Source organism: Myxine glutinosa, unplaced genomic scaffold, assembly GCF_964187855.1.
Source record: "Myxine glutinosa unplaced genomic scaffold, kmMyxGlut1.1 SCAFFOLD_1732, whole genome shotgun sequence".
In the NCBI taxonomy this organism is placed as follows: domain Eukaryota; kingdom Metazoa; phylum Chordata; class Myxini; order Myxiniformes; family Myxinidae; genus Myxine; species Myxine glutinosa.
Genome location: NW_027617827.1, coordinates 8 through 23,104, shown reverse-complemented (window position 1 = coordinate 23,104; position 23,097 = coordinate 8). Strand labels below are relative to the sequence as shown.

Sequence of the window (23,097 nt, the reverse complement as noted above, 5' to 3'; positions counted from 1 at the left end):
CCAGGGATTCATGCACTAGCTGGGTTCAGATGAGAGTTACCCCACCAGGGATTCATGCACTAGCTGGGTTCAGATGAGAGTTTCCCCACCAGGGATTCATGCACTAGCTGGGTTCAGATGAGAGTTTCCCCACCAGGGATTCATGCACTTGCTGGGTTCAGATGAGAGTTTCGCCACCAGGGATTCATGCACTAGCTGGGTTCAGATGACAGTTTCCCCACCAGGGATTCATGCACTAGCTGGGTTCAGATGAGAGTTACCCCACCAGGGATTCATGCACTAGCTGGGTTCAGATGAGAGTTTCCCCACCAGGGATTCATGCACTAGCTGGGTTCAGATGAGAGTTTCCCCCCACCAGGGATTCATGCACTATCTGGGTTCAAATGAGAGTTCCCCACCAGGGATTCATGCACGAGCTGGGTTCAGATGAGAGTTTCCCCACCAGGGATTCATGCACTAGCTGGGTTCAGATGAGAGTTTCCCCCCACCAGGGATTCATGCACTATCTGGGTTCAAATGAGAGTTCCCCACCAGGGATTCATGCACTAGCTGGGTTCAGATGAGAGTTTCCCCACAAGGGATTCATGCAATAGCTGGGTTAAGATGAGAGTTTCCCCACCAGGGATTCATGCACTCACTGGGTTAAGATGAGAGTTTCCCCACAAGGGATTAATGCACTCCCTGGGTTAAGATGAGAGTTTCCCCACCAGGGATTCATGCACTCCCTGGGTTAAGATGAGAGTTTCCCCACCAGGGATTCATGCACTAGCTGGGTTCAAATGAGAGTTTCCCCACCAGGGATTCATGCACTAGCTGCGTTCAGATGAGAGTTTCCCCACCAGGGATTCATGCACTAGCTGGGTTCAGATGAGAGTTTCCCCACCAGGGATTCATGCACTAGCTGGGTTCAGATGAGAGTTTCCCCACCAGGGATTCATGCACTAGCTGGGTTCAGATGAGAGTTTCCCCACCAGGGATTCATGCACTAGCTGGGTTCAGATGAGAGTTTCCCCACCAGGGATTCATGCACTAGCTGGGTTCAGATGAGAGTTTCCCCACCAGGGATTCATACACTAGCTGGGTTCAGATGAGAGTTTCCCACCAGGGATTCATGCACTAGATGGGTTCCGATTGAGAGTTTTACCACCAGGGATTCATGCATGAGCTGGGTTCAGATGAGAGTTTCCCCACCAGGGATTCATGCACTAGCTGGGTTCAAATGAGAGTTTCCCAACAAGGGATTCATGCACTAGCTGGGTTAAGATGAGAGTTTTCCCACCAGGGATTCATGCAATAGCTGGGTTCAGATGAGAGTTTCCCCACCAGGGATTCATGCACGAGCTGGGTTCAGATGAGAGTTTCCCCACCAGGGATTCATGCACTCCCTGGGTTCAGATGAGAGTTTCCCCACCAGGGATTCATGCACTAGCTGGGTTCAGATGAGAGTTTCCCCACCAGGGATACATGCACTAGCTGGGTTCAGATGAGAGTTTCCCCACCAGAGATTCATGCACTAGCTGGGTTCAGATGAGAGTTTCCCCACGAGGGATTCATGCACTCCCTGGGTTAAGATGAGAGTTTCCCCACCAGGGATTCATGCACTAGCTGGGTTCAGATGAGAGTTTCCTCACCAGGGATTCATGCACTAGCTGGGTTAAGATGAGAGTTTCCCCACCAGGGATTCATGCACGAGCTGGGTTCAGATGAGAGTTTCCCCACCAGGGATTCATGCACTAGCTGGGTTCAGATGAGAGTTTCCCTCCACCAGGGATTCATGCACTATCTGGGTTCAAATGAGAGTTCCCCACCAGGGATTCATGCACTAGCTGGGTTCAGATGAGAGTTTCCCCACCAGGGATTCATGCACTAGCTGGGTTCAGATGAGAGTTTCCCGCACCAGGGATTCATGCACTATCTGGGTTGAGATGAGAGTTTCCCACGAGGGATTCATGCACTATCTGGGTTCAATGAGAGTTTCCCACCAGGGATTCATGCACGAGCTGAGTTCAGATGAGAGTTTCCCCTACCAGGGATACATGCACTATCTGGGTTCAATGAGAGTTTCCCCCACCAGGGATTCATGCACGAGCTGGGTTCAGATGAGATTTTCCCACCAGGGATTCATGCACTAGCTGGGTTCAAATGAGAGTTTCCCAACAAGGGATTCATGCACTAGCTGGGTTAAGATGAGAGGTTTCCCACCAGGGATTCATGCAATAGCTGGGTTCAGATGAGAGTTTCCCCACCAGGGATTCATGCACGAGCTGGGTTCAGATGAGAGTTTCCCCACCAGGGATTCATGCACTCCCTGGGTTCAGATGAGAGTTTCACCACCAGAGATTCATGCACTAGCTGGGTTCAGATGAGAGTTTCCCCACCAGGGATTCATGCACTAGCTGGGTTCAGATGAGAGTTTCCCCACCAGAGATTCATGCACTAGCTGGGTTCAGATGAGAGTTTCCCCACCAGGGATTCATGCACTCCCTGCGTTAAGATGAGAGTTTCCCCACCAGGGATTCATGCACTAGCTGGGTTCAGATGAGAGTTTCCCCACCAGGGATTCATGCACTAGCTGGGTTAAGATGAGAGTTTCCCCACCAGGGATTCATGCACTAGCTGGGTTCAGATGAGAGTTTCTCCACCAGGGATTCATGCACTAGCTGGGGTTCAGATGAGAGTTACCCCACCAGGGATTCATGCACTAGCTGGGTTCAGATGAGAGTTTCCCCACCAGGGATTCATGCACTAGCTGGGTTGAGATGAGAGTTTCGCCACCAGGGATTCATGCACTAGCTGGGTTCAGATGAGAGTTTCCCCACCAGGGATTCATGCACTAGCTGGGTTCAGATGAGAGTTTCCCCACCAGGGATTCATGCATTAGCTGGGTTCAGATGAGAGTTTTCCCACGAGGGATTCATGCACTAGTTGGGTTCAAATGACAGTTTCCCACAAGGGATTCATGCACGAGCTGGGTTCAGATGAGAGTTTCACCCCACCAGGGATTCATGCACTATCTGGGTTCAAATGAGAGTTCCCCACCAGGGATTCATGCACGAGCTGGGTTCAGATGAGAGTTTCCCCACCAGGGATTCATGCACTAGCTGGGTTCAGATGAGAGTTTCCCTTCACCAGGGATTCATGCACTATCTGGGTTCAAATGAGAGTTCCCCACCAGGGATTCATGCACTAGCTGGGTTCAGATGAGAGTTTCCCCACCAGGGATTCATGCACTAGCTGGGTTCAGATGAGAGTTTCCCGCACCAGGGATTCATGCATTATCTGGGTTGAGATGAGAGTTTCCCACGAGGGATTCATGCACTATCTGGGTTCAATGAGAGTTTCCCACCAGGGATTCATGCACGAGCTGAGTTCAGATGAGAGTTTCCCCCACCAGGGATACATGCACTATCTGGGTTCAATGAGAGTTTCCCCACCAGGGATTCATGCACGAGCTGGGTTCAGATGAGATTTTCCCACCAGGGATTCATGCACTATCTGGGTTCAAATGAGAGTTTTCCACGAGGGATTCATACACTATCTGGATTCAATGAGAGTTTCCCACCAGGGATTCATGCACGAGCTGAGTTCAGATGAGAGTTTCCCCCACCAGGGATTCATGCACTATCTGGGTTCAATGAGAGTTTCCCCACCAGGGATTCATGCACGAGCTGGGTTCAGATGAGAGTTTCCCCCACCAGGGATTCATGCACTATCTGGGTTCAGATGAGAGTTTCCCACGAGGGATTCATGCACTAGCTGGGTTCAGATGAGAGTTTCCCCCACCAGGGATTCATGCACGAGCAGGGTTCAGATGAGAGTTTCCCCACCAGGGATTCATGCACTAGCTGGGTTCAGATGAGAGTTTCCCCCACCAGGGATTCATGCACTAGCTGGGTTCAGATGAGAGTTTCCCCCACCAGGGATTCATGCACTAGCTGGGTTCAGATGAGAGTTTCCCCCACCAGGGATTCATGCACTATGTGGGTTCAGATGAGAGTTTCCCCACCAGGGATTCATGCACTAGCTGGGTTCAGATGAGAGTTTCCCCACCAGGGATTCATGCACTAGCTGGGTTCAGATGAGAGTTTCCCCCACCAGGGATTCATGCACTAGCTGGGTTCAGATGAGAGTTTCCCCCACCAGGGATTCATGCACTAGCTGGGTTCAGATGAGAGTTTCCCCCACCAGGGATTCATGCACTATGTGGGTTCAGATGAGAGTTTCCCCACCAGGGATTCATGCACCAGCTGGGTTCAGATGAGAACGCTAAACTAGCTCATGTAAAGCGCCTCCTGCATGCTGCCGGACAAAGTGCGTCCCAGTGTGTAACAAGTGCTTCATTTTGAAATCCTTGCAAGTTACTCGAGTCGTCGACCAATGATGTCCTCAAAGGTTATGCCTTACGTTATATTATGTAATTTTCCCTCGAAGAATCCCGCGCTTGAGCCTTGATTTAACCGGTGGAAAAGGTTCTCCCGGAGCGAGAGTTGAGCACGTGCCAGGGCTCGCTCCTCCTAAAACTCCTCCTGATGATCCTCCCGCGCACCGACCGAAGGAGTGTCCCCCTGGCCAAGCCCCGCGACGTCTTAAATTACAGCGGGGCCCCAACCCTGCATGCCCGCCGTCGGCCTGCCAGCCCATACGTTGGACCGACGACAAATCCGTTTCGGGGGCCGCGCTGTGTTCGCAATAAATTCGGTGGCGTCCGTTCCCCGCCCGAAGGAGTGCAGGCGATCGCCGCCGTGCGCCCACGTGCAAACCCGCGGCTCCTGGCAGCCACCGAAGGCGGTCCCCGCGGATAACGTACGGGGCGACCATCGGCCGCCATCCTCGCGCCCCGGCCATGCCTTCCCGTCACGAGAGTCATCCGGAGCCCGTGGTATTCGTGTTGTTGGCCTTGTGCGTGCCCGCGTCGCTCGCCTGGGCCCACGGCCCGGTGGTGCAGTGCGAGCCGTGCGACAAGCGTGCGGTGGCGCAGTGCGAGCAGCCCTTGGATTGCGAACCCGTGAAGGAGCACGGCTGCGGCTGCTGCTTCACGTGCGCTCTGGCGCCAGGTCACGCGTGCGGCGTTTACACCGAGCGCTGCGGCTCTGGCTTGCGATGCTCCCCGAGGGTCGACGAGGCGCGGCCCCTGCAGGCATTACTCGAGGGTCGTGGAGAGTGTCAACTGCAGCGGAGCCTCACGGAGCCCACCGAGAAAGGTGAGCTTAAGGGGGGACCTGTCCGTGTGGGTCTAGACGATACCTGTCTCTCTCTCTGTACCTTTCACAAAAATCTCCCAACTTTACGCTCACTTGCTTTTCCATTCCCCAAACTCTTCAAGAGTGCCATACACACCACACAGTACGTTTACAGTGCTGCCGCATATATCTTTACCTTCAACACCGCAACCTTGCCTTCTTTAACGCATTCTCTGAACTCCCTCTCCCACCCCCTAAGCGAACTCACCTTGACTGAAACCTCATCCATCCCCGAAGCGAACTCACCTTGATGGCATCCCCTAAACCCCAAAACAAACTCACCGTAATGGCATCCCCTAAACCCCAAAACAAAATCACCTTGACTGCACCCCCTAAACCCCAAAACAAATTCACCTTTACTGCACCCCCTAAACCCCAAAACAAACTCACCTTAATGGCATCCCCTCAACCCCACAACAAACTCACCTTAATGGCATCCCCTAAACTCCAAAACAAACTCACGTTGATGGCATCCCCTAAACAAACACACCTTGATGGCATCGCCTAAACCCCAAAACAAACTCACCTTGACTGCACCCCCTAAACAAACTCACTTTGACTGCACCCCCTAAACCCCAAAATAAACTCACCTTGACTGCACCCCCTAAACCCTAAAACAAACTCACCTTGACTGCACCCCCAAAACCCCAAAACAATCTCAACTTGATTGCATCCCCTAAACCCCAAAACAAACTCACCTTGACTGCACCCCCTAGACCCCAAAACAAACTCACCTTGACTGCACCCCCTAAACCCCAAAACAAACTCACCTTGACTGCACCCCCTAAACCTCAAAACAAACTCACCTTGACTGCACCCCCTAAACCCCAAAACAAACTCACCTTGACTGCACCCCCTAAACCCCAAAACAAACTCACCTTGACTGCACCCCCTAAACCCCAAAACAAACTCACCTTGACTGCACCCCCTAAACCCCAAAACAAACTCACCTTGACTGCACCCCCTAAACCCCAAAACAAACTCACCTTGACTGCACCTTTTCCCCATCGCTTTCCAACGAGTGCTCATGGAATTAAGGCACGTGCAGTAAAAACGGCGAACTCGTGTTCGTGTTCATGCTCGTGTTTGTGTTCATGTTCATACTCGTGTCCGTGTTCATACTCGTGTCCGTGTTCATGCTCGTGTTTGTGTTCATGTTCATACTCGTGTTCGTGCTCGTGGCTCATGTTTGTGACTCGTGCTCGTGGCTCGTGTTCATGCTCGTGTTCGTGCTCATGTTCGTGGCTCGCGTTCGTGGCTCTTGCTCGTGTTCGTGGCTCTTGCTTGTGTTTGTGCTCGTGCTCGTGGCTCTTGCTCGTGTTTGTGGCTCTTGCTCGTGTTTGTGGCTTGTGTTCGTGCTCATGTTCGTGGCTCTTGCTCGTGTTCGTGCTCGTGTTCGTGGCTCTTGCTTGTGTTCGTGCTCGTGCTCATGTTCGTGCTCGTGCTCATGGCTCATGTTCGTGGCTCGTGTTCATGCTCATGCCCATGGCTCGTGTTCGTGCTGGTGTTCGTGCTCATGTTCGTGGCTCTTGCTTGTGCTCGTGTCTGTGGCTCTTGCTCGTGTTCATGCTCTTGCTCATGTTCCTGGCTCTTGCTTGTGTTCGTGCTCGTGTTCGTGGCTCTTGCTCGTGTTCGTGGCTCTTGCTCGTGTTCGTGGCTCTTGCTCGTGTTTGTGGCTCATGTTCGTGCTCGTGGCTCGTGTTCATGCTCGTGTTTGTGCTCGTGTTCGTGCTCATGTTCGTGCTCGTGTGTGTGCTCGTGTTCATGGCTGTGCTCGTGTTCTTGCTCATGTTCATGGCTCGTGCTCGTGTTCTTGCTCGTGTTCATGGCTCGTGTTCTTGCTCGTGTTCATGCTCGTGGCTCGTGTTCTTGCTTGTGTTTGTGCTCGTGGCTCGTGTTCATGCTCGTGCTCGTGTTCCTCTGCGTCGGCATTGAGTTTGCCTCCCGGTGTGCGCAGCGGCTGAGGATGACGTCTCGGACGCAAGTGAAGAATCGGAGTCTACGATTCGGTGGATTGGACCGAGCGTCGGTTCAGGTCCGCGCAACCCTCGATTCTTCGTGATAAATGAGCCGCACACCACGGCTGAGTCACGGAAAGCAGTGGAAGAGGTACGCGTACACTCTCTTTTACATCTCCATTGAGCAACCATCGTGTGGTGGACGAGCCATCGTTTTCCGTGTTTGTTTGCTCTTTCATTAGGTGAACCTACGTTTTAGGATTGTCGATCCCATCAAATCCCTTATTGTGACCTCTTGAATGCATGCGGTTTGCAACAGTGCGGTCTGGACGCGCCTGAGTTTCGGGAATGGATAAGAGGGTGGAAAGTAGCTTTTTCGTTGAAATTTATCAAATTTACTTGTATTTTTTACGTTGTACAGCAAGTTGTAACACGCAGGCGCCACCGGGCGGCTAAAAGCTGTCAGTACCGAAACATAAATCTTGGGAACTGTCGCTTGCAGCCCAGCGTTCTCAGCATGGCGCCTGGACTTAGGAGTTGTCTGTCCGTTAAACTTTGACCAATCTATAGTGAACTTTCTGATTTACGGTAACACTTCTAACCTCTTGCACCGTTGCCTGCAGCCTCCTTGCAAGCAGCGAATGGACCGTCTGATGCGGCAAATGAAAGAGAACCCCATATTGAACATCAGGCGTCTCCACCTCCCAAATTGCGACCGGCGGGGATATTTCAAGAAGCGTCAGGTGAGACGGCTCGAGATTCAAGAGGCGAACGTCATTGGGTGTGTTGGTAAAATATTTCATAAACACAAAATACTCAATGTCACAATGTTCTATTCGGCTTTGGGGTTAGGAAAAGGCCTGGACAAATGTTATACCAACTTGTCTGCACTCAACCCGATCAAGACAGTCTCTAATGGTGGAAGCATAGTCGTACTATACCTCTCTTCCCAAAACTGATCATCCAATCATTGCAAGCATGAGAGTTCTTATACAGTACCTCATCTGATTGCCATATCGATTTTCCAATGAAGGGAAACTCACCATTCGTGGAGCCTTTTTTTGTTCGTAGACAGAGTATCGGCCTATGGAGGAGCAAGATCACTTGTGGAGCCACCAAAACTGTTATAAACAAGGACGGACCCCCAATGAGGCCATGTGCCACATCCTACATTCAAAAGCAAATGATGTACTCTGCTTGTGCTTTCTCACTGGACCCGACAACCAAAAAAACCTGGACCAGACATGAATCGCCACCCTGCTGCCAAATGATATACGGTCTTCTTCTTTAACATCCATGTTCTTGTGGGGTTGGCTGGGGGAGGTTTTCGCCCCAAGTTGCTCACCAACCGGCTGGCCAGGCCTGACCTTCAACTAAGTGGTTCGGGTAGGAATTTGGAACTTGGACTTGGTATCGCGCAGTGCGAGCACAAGGATAGCTTGCCTACTCTGCGCAAAGGACATCGTGGGATATCTTCAATGTCCACCAACTGATGGCGGCAGATGGGACATCCAGTTTAACATGCATTCAAGGGGATTGATCAATCATCCTGCCTGTGAAACACCGGGATGACAGGTTTTAGAGCTGGGTCGGGATTCAAACCCAGGCTAGACAGCTTAGAGGCGACTGGGTGTACAATGTACATTTAGGCCATCCTACCAGCCCATAATGTACAATATCGGGTAAAATAAAGTAAACAGATAAGGAAAATTCCATTTTGAAAACGGCTTCATTGTTATGCAACTTTGGAGAGAGGAGTAGAGGAAAAGATGACTGAGGTGATGACATGTTGTGCACGGTCTGATTGTTTCATTTCAGTGCAAACCATCAAAAGGACGGAAGAGAGGCCTGTGCTGGTGCGTCAATAAGCTGGGAATGCGCATTCCTGATTCGGAACACGTTGGAGGCAAAAGGAAATGCCAGAACGTTGACTGAATGGACGGCGCTTGAAGGAGCACGGTGGAATAACCTCGGAAGGAATGTTAGGTGGACTTCCAAAAGCAGACTGAGGTTCAGCTTAACCATTCCATAATGGAAGATGAACAATATGCCTGGAATTTGCTCCGAGGAGCACACGACGTGAATGCAGCGGACAGGCGACTGTTTTGACAGCTGTGTTTTGACAGCAGCACAAGTAGTTTTTTTTTTTTGGATTTTTGCTCTGATGTTTATTTAAAAAAAAAGTGGTTCTCTTCCTTTTGTTTATGGATGCAACGGCAGGCTTTGTCAGTCAGTGATTTGGGATTGAAAACACAGGCTTTATACCCTGGTCCCGGCTAAAGAAAATTACTAACACGCGAAAAAAGGGAACACCCCACTGTTGAATATTCATTTGAAACAAAACCACAGTTATTTAGTATTTATTAAGACATATAAATTAAATATAATCTTAGAAGACTATTTAATGTAGGTTCATAATCACAAGCTTCTAGAGCACAGGAAGAAAAAAAAAAAAGGATGCTGGGTTAGTAAGCTTCTTCTGACTGCTTCCTTTGGACCAATTAACCATCTGATAATTTGCTTGCAGTTGTAGCATTCAAACTGGTAGCCTAGTTCCTTATCCTGTTAAAGCTGAACTTCATTAAGCATCAATATTGCAAGAATAAATTACTATTTTACAGTGTGATTCCTGTCAAAACTGGTTTTGAATAAAAACCATACAACGAAAGTATCACGACTTTGATGTGGTTCTGCCCTGTTTCACAGCTGGCCAAGAGTACGACGTCCGAACGCGCCCTCCGCTAGAACCACAAATCTCTTGTATACGATCCCGCGAGACGACGATGCTTGAACAAAACATTTCCAGTCCATAACGATTTGCCTTTTTCATATAAAGTGATATATCTACAAATTCGCTGCGTGAAGCAGCGTTAACAACTCAGCAAGAAGAAGTGCCAATCAGAACAGGTGCACAAGGGTTGGTAGCAGCAAGGGTTTTTGGGGTTTGGGGGGGGGGGGGGGGAAGGGTTGCAGGGTCTTGCCCAAATCCTCATTCTATATCCTCTTGTTCCTGTTGTACCACAAATCGCCGGCAGTCGAGGTTGCCCCGGACCTTTGGCGAGTCGTGTATGTGCTGACCCGTCTGCTGGTCGACGCACCAACACTCACCGCGTTGTCCGCTCAGCGATGGCATGCACTGCTCGAGGGGCACGCGCACGCGCACAGACACGCAGCATCGTCGTTACTATAGCATGTATGCCAGTTGCCTTTCCTGATAAATGGAACGTCTGGTGAAGCAGGTGTGCTGGGTATCATGCTGCGGGTTTGTTTGGAAATTCAGGAAGGTGAAAAGGTGATGCATGGTGGGAAAATCCGATACCGCTTTTCCTGTGACATTCTTTTTAGGTCATTATACGGACACCGCAGATTCGGTTCCAATTTGGCATTTGAGCTTAAACCCATTTTGAAATGACAATTTATAACTTCATTTTCAGCATCTCTAGCAATGGGGAAGATGGGCAGGATTGCCACGTAACCCTTCGGATCGCCTTTTGGATCAAGATGCCTCTTCCCTTCGTGTGATCTTAATGTATAAAATCATCAAACGACATTGAAACTGCTTCACCGATGATTGCTTAACTCACTTATAAAAAAAGGACAACCAATCAGAACGTGAGATTCATACTAGCAAATTATCTGTGCAATCAGGAAGTCCAAAATTTTTGTTCAAACTTTAAAAAGGCAGCGGTTATTTAGAAAACAGCTTGAATCTCTGAACCCTTTTCAGAAAATGACATTGGAAGGGAAAAACAAATTCCATTTCCAGATTCATCTAATTCAATTCTAGTTTGTTTTGATCAAGGACAAGGGAGTAATGCGTTTGACCTGGCCAACCTTTAGTTTGGCAGGCCCTAGTTATTGCCACTGAGCTCTAACGGTTCACATTCTCCAGGAGATAAATCAATGTTATGACTCCCTAAACAGCCATTTTCTTGGCGTGTGGAGCAAACTTACAGTGCGCGCAGATGTGAGGGAGTGTGTGTCGTGGTGAGACAGTTAGGCAAACAGGGTGTTGTGGTCGGAGGGGGGCTCACCTGCTTGATGTTGTAGAGACCATTCTTGTCACAGTTTGGGATGTAGAAGTTTAATAGGTCTTCCAGCATGTCGTGCTGGCTGTGCTGCATTGAAATGCGATTTATCTTACGACTTAACACCTCCTGGCAACTTGCCTGTTTTGACACATGCACAAGGACAAAAATCACATTCATAAACTGTTCCAACAGGTACCCTGATCAATAACGGTGTCATCATGCAACAATGAATGCTCAACGGTTTGGTTAGGTTCATCACATCTGTAAACAGAAATGATTGTGAATGAATAAGCAACACCTGCTGCTCATGTATAGTGTGCAAGTGACATTTAACACTCTGTGACATTCACAGGTTTAAGATTATTTCACTATTTAAGAAAATTATGTGGTCATGCATCTTCAAAACTGAAAATCTTTATTAGGCCAAAACAAATTGTGGTTTTGATTGAAGAGCAATATCCACTCCCACCAAAAGCAAAATGTGGTGTCAATATGCCCTCCCTACTCAAGGTCCTGCTTCTTTGCGTGATGGATGGACGGATGGACAGTCGTGGCCAAAAATATTGGCACCCTTGCACTTTTTTCAAATAACTCACAATTTTCTCCAAAAAGAGGTTGAAATTGACAAAAGTATTTGGTCTCCACAATTCTTTATTTCACTGTTAATATTACAGAACCTTTGTTTTGGATTCAGAACTTAATATATCCTTTTAAATCAGAAAATAAAAAGAAATGGCATTGACAAAATTATTGACACCCTCGACTTAATATTTGGTAGCACGGCCTTTGGACAAAATAACTGCAGTCAAGCGCTTCCTATAGCCATGAATGAGCTTCCTACACCTCTCTACTGGCAGATTGGCCCACTCTTCTTGTGCAAACTGCTCCAGTTCTCCAAGATTTGAAGGGTGCCTTCTCCCAACTGCTGTTTTCAGATCTCCCCACAGGTGTTCAATTGGATTTAGATCTGGACTCATTGCTGGCCACTTCAGAACTGTCCAGCGTTTTGGCTTGAACCATTCCTGGGTGCTTTTTGAAGTGTGTTTGGGGTCATTGTTCTGCTGCAAGACCCATGTGACCTTCGACGGAAACCCAGCTTTCCGACACTTGGTTCAACATTGCGCTCCAAAATGCCAGGGTAATCTCCTGATTTCATGATGCCATGCACACATTCAAGACACCCAGTGCCAGAAGCAGCACAGCAACCCCCAAACCATCACTGAACCTCCTCCATGTTTGGGGAAGGTGTTCTTTTCTTTGAAGGCTTCATTTTGTTGTCTGTAAACATATTGTTGCGGATTTTCGAAGCCCGTTCCCGTTACAAAGGGGGAGATTAAGCCCTTTTTTTCCCCTCGGTCTTCGGGTCCGCGAGACCGAGTCGCCACTTCCGGACAAACGTGGAAAAGGGTTTCGGGACAAATTTACATGAACCTTTGGTACCCACACCCCAACGGAAGCGGGGATCGAGCCTCGCACGAGCCCCGCTTAATTGAGTACGCCCGAGCGGAATGCGTATCACGTGACTCGTGCTGTTACTTCTCTATTGGAACCCGATTAGAGCGGTTTTATTCGTACCATGCGAAGCCAATGATGGAAAAGACAGGACGGTCAAATCAGAAGAAAGAACAGGGTTTATTTACACTATGTACAAGGATTGGTAGAAGGAAAGGGACACAGGGCAGAACTTAGTCAGTCTTAACTCAAAAATCCCAGACAATGGGCCCACTCACATACACGGGGAGATGGAGGAAGGATGTTCGCGCGCCAAACGCGCCTGCTTCGGTCGCTCCGGGATAGCTCACCCGGCGTGGCCCTCTGGCGGTCACGGCACGTATCCCGGCGAAGGCAGGCAGGAGGAAAATCGCGCGTCTGTGGCCCGGCGCGGGTCGTTCTTTACAGCACGCGATTAATACTGCGCAGAGCGTGGGGAGCAGGGCAAAGTTCGTGTACAACGAGGCAATTTAACACGTAGGCGATACGATTCAATACGAGGCAATACTGACGCGCGTTCTCAACTCATCTCGTGCGCTCCTGATCCGCCGTCTCCTCTCGTCTCCATCTCATCTGCGAACTCAACTCTAAGGTGGGGGCTCGGAGCAGGGTTATATGGCCCCGCCCCGGCCCGACTCGAATGTTCCAAACCCCGCCTCCTGCCGCAGTGGTAAGCCACTCCACTCGAGCCCTGATTGGTGGCTCGTGCTTACCGATGGCTCCTCCTGCCCCGCCTTCCTTCGGCCTCGGTCGATTTGTTCAGGCCTGCCACGTGGTATTTCAGCGCCAAAACCAAACCAAAGCACCATAAGGACACCTAATTTCAGTAGCCTACTCAACGCAAAACTAAACACAGGAAAGGGCTACGCTTACATTTACTAAGAAATAACTGAACTATCGCGAGGCTACATGTTGTGGTGTAACTAACTAAGAGGGAAAATTAACCTTTATTTCAAAACCGCAACAATATTGATGATGTGCTTTGCGATAAAGCTCTAATTTGGTCTGATCTGTCCATAGGACATTCTCCCAGAAGGAGTTTGGCTTGTTCAGGTGTGTTTTGGCAAACTTCAGTCGGGCTTTCTTAGCAGTGGGGTCCTCCTGGGTTTCTGACCATATAACCCCCTTTCATTGAGTTGATGACGGATGGTGATAGTTGAAACTGTCGTACCTTGTATCTGAAGTTCCGCTTGCATCTGTTTGGCAGTTGATCGAGGTGCTTTCTCCACCATTCGAACAATCCTTCACTGCAATCTTCAATCAAGTTTTCTCTTGCGGCCACGTCCAGGGAGCTTGGCTACAGTGCCATGGGCCTTAAACTTCCTGATAACATTGCGTAGGGTGGACACAGGAACATAGAGGTCTCTTGGGATGGACTTGTAGCCTTGAGATTGTCCATGCTTGGTTACAATATTCTGTCCAACCTCCTCAGACAATTCTCTGGTTTTCTTTCATTTCTCCATGATCATTGCGGTACACACAGTGACACAAAACAGCAGAATATCTCCTATTCTCTATTGAAGCTGGTTGAATGAGTGATTTTTATATTGCAGGCACCTGCAACTCACCAGAGGTGAGTTCAATTCCAAAGTAAAGGTGAATAACCTGCTTGAAATCTAATTATTTCTAACAACTTGTAAAAGGTGCCAATAATATTGTCATTTTAGGATTTCTATGTGGAATAAGCTAAGATTTAGTAATTTTTTCAGCTTTTTTGTTTTGTTCCACTGCAAGCCAAAGAAATACATATGTGGATACGAAAAGATTTTTTAATTACAACAATTTTCTGGAAGAAATGGTGCATTATTTGAAAAAAGTGCAAGGGTGCCAATATTTTTAGCCACTACTGTACATGTACGTGACCTGTGACGTACATATATACATACATTCGCCTTATTTTAGTATGATAATATATATATAAGAATTGGAAATTTTATCGGGGTAGGCGAGTGGGAGGGTGGGAGATTTAATAGAGGAAAAAGATACGATTTAGACAATAAAACTTTTGGTGATCAATAGTATTACGGTACTTAGGAACCTCAAGCAGGTAGATGCCCCAGGTCTGACAGGATGGTGCAGTGGTAACGCACTTACTCTCGGACAACCATAAAACTGGGTGTCCCATCTGCTGGCATTACTTAGTGGACATAAAATATCCCACCGTGTCTTTCGCAAAGAGTACATGAGTTATCGCCGCACTCTGAACAAATTCCCAGTTCCTGCCCAAATCACCTTCACTCAAGTGCAAAACCTGGCTATACAGATCATTAAAATCTTGCGCTAAACCACCCACTGTAGGTGACTCCACAAGAAGAGGGATTCATTGTAGTTATTAAGGTAGTAGTAGTAGTGTAGTAGTAAACAAGCAAATGCAGGAAATATAGGTACAAAGTAGGTTGAGACAAACGAATACTAAACTTTGTCAAAGCTCACGTCAATTAGGGGACAAATCAAACAAGCATTCTGAGTATTGCGCTGCAATACATGTCCCCTACCAAAGTTCAAAGTGCCATAACTTTGTCAAAAATGATCGAATATGCAAATTTATGCACGGTTGATGCTGGTTTTCAAACTTGATCTGAGGTATGCTCAGACACATGTGTGTCATGCCTCGCCTCATTGATAAGCCCGCAAGGTCGCTCCGTGGAGCAGCCTGCACGTATTGCACTGTGTGAATTATGTAATTACCAACTCACGGTCTGAGGTACTAGCGATTCAAGAGATATCCATTTTTTATTTTTTTTCGTTTAATTAGCGATATCTGCCAAACCACGTGACCTATCACAAATTCCAAAAGGACATTTTAGTAGATTGACATGCTGAACAGATCTGTGAAGTTTCCCCTCGATTGGATCAAAAATGAGGGAGAGGCTCGGTTTGAAAGGTTCATGCTGAAAAACGTCATAACTCTGAAACCATGTGATGCATGACGTCATGCTCGCTGACTTTTTTGTTCGTCATGGGTATGCGATTCTGCCTGCAAAGTTTGGCCTCGATCTGTTCAGCCGTTGCAGAGAAAAAGGGGTTTTCGTGTTTTCACGAAAAACAATATAGCGGCCTAACCACGTGACCTGTGACGTCATAATTACCATTCAAATATTCTACAGACCGAGTCCCCCCTACGGTGAAAAGTTGATCTCAATCGGTCCTATTATTGCAGAGAAAATCTTTTTTGAAGGAAATTAAAACTTAGAATGGCACTGAGTTAAGGATCATCAGAATTATCAGAATTCCCAAAGTTCAAAGTGCCATAACTTTGTCAAAAATGATCAAAACGTCGTGAAGTTCGAACTTGATCTGTAACTTATCATGAAGAAACCATGTACCAAGTTTGAAATCATTAGCATTAGGAGTTTAGAAAAAACGTCCGGAAAACTGTTCTTTGCGTGACGGTCTGACGGACTGACGGACTGACGGACTGACGGACGGACAGACGGAGGGACGGCGTGCAAACCTATAGTCCCCTCCTGTGTACACCAGTAGGGGACGAATAAGAGGTTTTATCAACTGCAGGTTGGCATGTATGCTAGCGGTCTTGGGGAGCCACATAAAGCTGGCATTATGGGCATTAGTCCTTTGCCAGAGAAACTTTGTACACAGTAGTTTGAAAATAAAAAAGTGGACTGTCCAAAACTGATCAGAAAGAAATGATAAAGCTCTTTCTAACCACTGACTCACTCATTGATATAAATGGTTAGTCCCTTCTAGGTGGTATAAAAAGCTGAAATTCTGCATTCTGATTCAACTCGAAGCCATTATCCCAGGAAAAAATCACAAAACAGTCGGAAAATTTCCTTAAATGGAATTATCTGCGAATAAAACTTGGCCGGTGCAGCCTCGGACTGCTCATTGCAAGTCATGTGACTGAAGACTATGGAGCTGTCACTGGAACTGGTTGCTCGGCAATGGTAACAAATCGACTCTTCTGCCTCTTATTTTATAACTTTTGCCATTTTTACATAAAAAAAATGTACAATAACTGTAAACCTTTAAATGAAGAGCTCATTATAATCACTAATTGTCGATTTATTAGTTTGCAGAATGCAAGCACAATGGGCTTATAAAACAATCGAAAGAGACCGGACTTTAAACATTACAAAGGAAGCAATTACAAGTGATTCCTCTGTCTGCCTCTGATAAATGATGTGCTTGGATATTGATATGTTTTAAATATTGCTAATTACTAATAGTGGGGTGGCTTAGCCCAAATATTCAAAAGAATTGTGCATTTTGTGAAACAAGCACCAAATTTGGCACAAATGTACATTAATATGTTGCGAACATTTTCAGATATTGGGCCACTTGAAATTCCGTAATTTTTTTTTTCAAATTTTTTCAAATTTCGTAATTTCAAATTTTTCGGGTGACACCGTCACAATTTCGGTCTTCGAGGCCGGCCGATAGGCAAAGTGTGACCGGAAGGGACGAGGTTCTCCTGACCACGTGGCCCTCGATCTGGGAAGCGAGAGGCGTTCCATTAGTGGACGTGCCCCTCACGCCCGACTTTTGGGCGGCCCCGGCAGGCCGTTTGTTTTGACGTTCCGTGACAGGCCCCGCACCCCCACCTCCGGGCCGACCGGAAGCTTGTGCTGAGTACATCATACCTGAACAACTCAGTGAGGCAGAACACAGCAGTGCACACCAGGGTGACCCCTTCAGTGCATAAACCAATTAACCTGTCCACTGCAGGGCATATAGAAATGAAGTTATTATCTGCATATAATAATAATATAAGTTCAGTTCTATATAACAATTTCTGTTATCACCACTACCACTACAACTACCACTACTACAAGCTTTGTCTGGAATTTTGTGGACTAACAGACAAACAGACATACAGACAAGCTGGGATCAAAACATTACCTCCTTCCACCATTGAGTGTAGAGGTAAACATCATGGAAATTATATCATGCCCTAGATTTAATTCATGCTTACCCGTGTATTTGCTTCACTGGTTCACAAGGTCTTTTGCATACATGTAATTCAGACTCTCGTCTTCATTGCTGACCACACAATGTTCGCAACATATTAATGTACATTTGTGCCAAATTTGGTGCTTGTATCACAAAATGCACAATTCTTTTGAATATTTGGGCTAAGCCGCCCCACTATATCGGCCGGCCTCGAAGACCGAAATTGTGACGGTGTCACCCGAAAAATTTGAAATTACGAAATTTGAAAAAAATTTGAAAAAAAAAAATACGGAATTTCAAGTGGCCCAATATCTGAAAATGTTCGCAACATATTAATGTACATTTGTGCCAAATTTGGTGCTTGTATCACAAAATGCACAACAGGTTTGCTATGCTGCTACACTATAAGTAATTATAGTAATGATAGCACTTAAAATATTGCATTTTTAAAAATACTTGGACTAAGGCTCATATAATAGAGCTGACACACACACACACACACAGAGACACACACACACACACACACACACACACACACACACACACACACACACACACACACACAAACACACACACACACACACATACTGACGAGACAAACACTTAACACAGCCACTGAGCTTGGGGAAAATGATGTCACGACCATCACTTCCCTGGATACTCTGGGTACCAGTGACATCATAACGATGGCACCGCTTTCCTCACCGTACTCAGCGGGGCATTTCCTCAACCTCAAGAGGAATTTGGAGGGTTGTCCATCTTTACACACACAGCACACACACCATCTTTAAAGCACACACCATCTTTAAAGCACACACCATCTTTAAAGTCTTTGGTATGACTTAAATAATTTAATTATACTTGTACACCCACTCACTATGGGAGCAGCAGGGGGTCATGTTATTATCCTTATTTTTATTGACAATTATTATTACTATTACTTATGTTAGATCAGGTCACTGAAAGGATCAGACCTTGCCTGACCATTCTAAACTCCCTATGAAATCTACTTCCATAATGGTGTCTCGGGGAAGAGGTGGGGTGGGGGATGGGGGGTGGGGGGGTGGGGTGGTGGGGGGCAAGGGGGCTTGGGGAGGGGGGATATTGTTTTGTAACAACATTAATACTATCATTTGTGTTATTATTACCTTTGTTATTCGAAACAGCCTTGGAAAAACGCCGCCATGATAGAGTTATCTTAACACGGATATACACCTCAACATGCAACCCCCATTGCGGGGAAAACCCCCTTGGGTAGGGGGGTAGGGGGGAGAATGAAGTCACTACAACCTCCATTGTGTGACCCTTAATACAAATTGAAATGAGTCTTCTTCTTGTTGTCTTCTTCAATTGAAATGTTGTCGTGTTTGGTGGAGATTGAATAAGTAACGACCAAATGTATTGAAGTCAAATCAGTCAGACAAACAGACAGACACCAAATTGCGTATTATATTTTAGTATGTGTGATTGCATTTTGGGTCACATGACTTGCCAATTTTTCAGTCAATATTTATTAGTAAACATTTTTAGTTTGTCTTTTGGCTTGCATATCATTGTAACCTAGTGCTCTTGAATATAAAGTTATCTCACCATCCACTTCATCAAATATGGAAAGCTTATATCTATATATATAAAACACAGTTTGTGTGTGTGTAATGTTACCGATAGACTCCTAAACGGAGAGGCTCACGTGCTTGATATTTGGCATAGACATGGCCATTGAGCCTGGGAAGGACATGGCCTACCTAAAAATATTTGACGAGATCCATATTTTTTATTCATATTTACCTCAGCGCATTCCAGCGAGGAATATTATACACGGAATCTGAGCCGGTGGCAGAGCAGCGCGCTGATTCGCTCAGAGCGATCACGTGATGTTCCAGCCTTGCCGCCATAATCTCACAGTTACGCGTTCGCACATAATTCAGAGCGAAAAGTGATTGCGTTCTTTCACATTTCAGCGAGGAACATTGCCATTCACACCACATAGCTTTTTTTTTCTTTTTGTATACTGAATCGAGGCTCGTGAAAGAGCTAACATTTACTTCACAAACAAATTTTCATCTTTAGATCCATATTTTTAGCCATAACGTAGCAAACGTAGCGTAACGTAGCATAGCTAACGTAGCGTTAGCATAACGTAGCGTAGCGTAGCGATCCTCGCTCAGGATCTTCGTCAGGTTCGCGAGCGAGTTAGCCAAAACGTAAAAGTGAAAATATATCGAATGCTGTTTTGATGCTTTTTACTTCTGTTTTGATGCTTTTTACTGCTGTTTTGATGCTTTTACATTGCTGTTTTGATGCTTTTTCACTGCTGTTCCGATGCTTTTTCACTGCTGTTTTGATGCTTTTACACAGCTGTTCTGATGCGTTTTTGCCGTTTTTTTAAATATAAAAATCTCATTTCAAAAAAAAAAAATACAAAAAAATCTCACAATGATGACATATAATTCACAGAAAACGTTGAAGCAACCACGTAATATTGCGGTGATGTTTAACTCTGAGTAAGAATCGTTCTAAATTTTAAAAACTTTCATCTGATATTTGTGATTTATTTCAAACAAACTGTATTTCCCATCTACACGGCCATGTATTCCTATTAGCGTTATGTAAAGTACATAAATTGTGTGGATTACATCATTTGTGGATGTGATCAATTGCCAGTAACCATCTATATCCCTCCCCTCCCCTTCCCCCCTCCCATTCCCCCCTCCCATTCCCCTCCCCCCTCCCCCCTCCCTTCCCCCTCCACCCTACCCTCTCCCCTTCCCCCCTCCCCTTTCCCCTCCCCTCCCCTCCCCCTCCCTTTCCCCCCCACCCCTCCCTTTCCCCCCTACCACTTAATTTCCCCCTACCCCTTCCCCTCCCCCTCCCCCTACCCTCCCCTTCCCCCTCCCTTCCCCCTACCCTCTCCCCTTCCCCCCTCCCCCTCCCTTTCCCCCCTCCCCTCTCCCTCCCCCTCCCCTCCCCCTCTCCTCCCCTCCCCTCCCCCCCTCTTCTCCCCTCCCCCCCTCTCCTCCCCTCCCCCCCCCCGTTCCTCTCCCCTCCCCTTCCCCCACCTCCCTCCCCCGCCCGGCAATGCCGGGCACTTCTGCCAGTCTATTAATAATAGTAGCTTATATATTAAATGGAGCTTATATCTACATGTCAAACCTCGACTCTGATTGTGCAACTGGACCTGACGGCATCGCCCACGGGTCCTAAAATCCTGCTCTGCCGCTCTATCTCACCCTCTCTCTGTTCTCTTCACCCTCTCTTTTGCTCAAGGTCATCTGCCAGCATCTTGGAAATCAGCAAACATTACCGCTTTACACAAAAAATGTGCAAAAACAGATCCTTGCAACGATGGACCAATCAGCCTGCTTCCAATTATCAGCAAGGTCATGGAATCCATCATTGCTTTGGATATCAAATCCTTCCTCTTCTCCAATGGCTTGATCTCTGATCATCAATTTGGTTTCAGACCAGGTCATTCTACTCTGGACATGCTGCTTCTGCTGTCTCAACAATGGATGGAGGTCCTCAATGCCAAACAGGAAATCAGAGCCGTCTCCCTTGACATATCACGTGCCTTCGATACGGTCTGGCACCCAGCTCTGCTCACCAAACTCTCCGACTATGGTATCCATGGAAATCTCCACGCATGGCTTGGGGTCTTCTTCTCTGGTCGTAGTCAACGTGTGGCCCTGAATGGATTTCTCTCATCTCCCTTCCTGTTCTGGCTGGAGTTCCTCAAGGTAGTGTTCTGGGCCCTGTGCTTTTTCTGGTCTTCATCAATGACCTCTCCGACTCTCTGGAAAATCCTCTCTATGTCTTTGCTGATGACTCCACTATCTGCCGCTCCATTCCTCATCCCTCAGATCGGCAGTCTGCAGCCTCCTCACGCTCTGCAGACCTGGACAAAATCACAGACTGGTCAAACAAGTGGAACATGTCTTTCAATCCTGACAAATCTCACACTCTTACTGTGTCTCTCCGAAAAGACCGACTGGAAAACCCTCCCATCTACTTTCTCAACAATGCTTGCCAGGAAGTTCTCTCACTCAAGCTTTTGGGTCTCACTATCTGCCATGATCTTTCCTGGGAAAACCACATTTCCAAGCTGACCTCCAAAGCCAGTCGCCGACTGGGCATCCTCCATCATGCAAAGTCCTTCCTTTGCACACCTGAGCTCCTCAACACATACAAGGCTTTCATCTGCAGGTCAATGGAATACTGCTCTCCCCTCTGGGCTGGTGCTCCTGCCTCACACACAGCTCGGCTTCATGCTGTTGAAACCAAAGCTTTCAGAATCATTGGAATCTCCGACGATTAAGCTAATTCCGAGGGCCTTTCACTCACTCACCGCAGACAGGTTGGTTGTCTTTCTGTCTTCTACAGAATCCTCTCTGTCCTTGCTCCCCCAGCTCTGTCTCTGCTCTGTCCGCCAAATATTCCTACATGTCGCACAAGATCTACCAGCAACCCTCTTCTGATGAAACTGCCAAAATCAAGACTCTCTGCTCACCTTTACTCTTTCATTCCTCTTTTCTCCCGCCTCTGGAACAAACTCCCCCACTCCCTTCAATCCCACTCCCCCCTCCAGGTCTTTAAAACAGCTGTTCACCACCATCTCTTATCTTCCCCCATCCAAAGCCTTGATCTTTTCTACCCCCGTTAATTCACCCCAGATCCATTTTTTTGAAATACCAACTTCTTTCCTGGAAGTCCTAGCAGTCCATGTGTTTTTTTTACGTCTCCCACCCCCGCCCCATCCCTCCACCCCCTCCCCACCCCTCCCTCCCACAGACCTCCCGATGTCCCTGTTCTCTGCTGCTGTACTTGTGTGCTTCCCTCTCTCTCCCCATCTTGTCTCTCGCTCCCTTTATTATATGTTTTATGTGTTCGTTTATGTTTTTTGTGATTAATGTTAGCTCTAACACGAGCCTCGATCTTGTACACAAAAAATTTTTTTTTTTTTTTTTTTGCCTGCATGGAGGATGCACCTGAGTAGTTGCTTGCCCACTGGTAAATAAATGGTGAAACCCATGACTTCTCACTATCATTCCCCTACTCTCCCCCATATTATCCCGTGTAAATTTTCTTATGATTTTAGAAAAACGACTTCCACATGTGATATGCTCAGGTTTTCAGATCTTGTGCTTGTTGTTCATCACACGTGGAGTAATTTTTATTTACTCCATTTAGTTTGCCAAAGTAAAAATCTCAATATAAATGCCAAAAATGATTAGATATGATCATTTTTAAACGTTTGCCATTTTGAAACACGTAATATAGTTAAAGAAAAAAATCTTTGTCATTTAACACACCAATGACTCCCCTCCTACACCCCCCTCTCCCATTTACTCATTCAACATGCTGTTTCTCAAATATTTAAAAACTGCATCATGGCTGGGAATGCAAAATTGTGACAAAACTTTTTATTTCGGCAGAAGGCATTTCACAAGAAAGTGAGATATCAGG

General features: G+C 46.9%; 1 protein-coding gene across 1 annotated transcript; it reads left to right on the top strand.

The window, feature by feature from the left end:
- Nucleotides 1–4,323: 4,323 nt before the first annotated feature.
- Nucleotides 4,324–9,869, top strand: LOC137431190 (insulin-like growth factor-binding protein 5). Its single transcript, XM_068122217.2, has 4 exons — nt 4,324–5,201; nt 7,198–7,349; nt 7,822–7,941; nt 9,017–9,869. Exons 1-4 carry the CDS (start codon nt 4,844–4,846, stop codon nt 9,131–9,133), a joined length of 747 nt encoding a protein of 248 aa, XP_067978318.1. The 5' UTR covers nt 4,324–4,843; the 3' UTR covers nt 9,134–9,869.
- Nucleotides 9,870–23,097: the final 13,228 nt, after the last annotated feature.

Bases quoted from the DNA above. Each gene is read 5' to 3' on its own strand.
- LOC137431190 (XM_068122217.2), top strand. From the start codon at position 4,844: ATGCCTTCCCGTCACGAGAGTCATCCGGAGCCCGTGGTATTCGTGTTG. The intron at 5,202-7,197 runs GTGAGCTTAAGG...CGGTGTGCGCAG, and splicing joins CACGGAGCCCACCGAGAAAG to CGGCTGAGGATGACGTCTCG. The intron at 7,350-7,821 runs GTACGCGTACAC...CGTTGCCTGCAG, and splicing joins CACGGAAAGCAGTGGAAGAG to CCTCCTTGCAAGCAGCGAAT.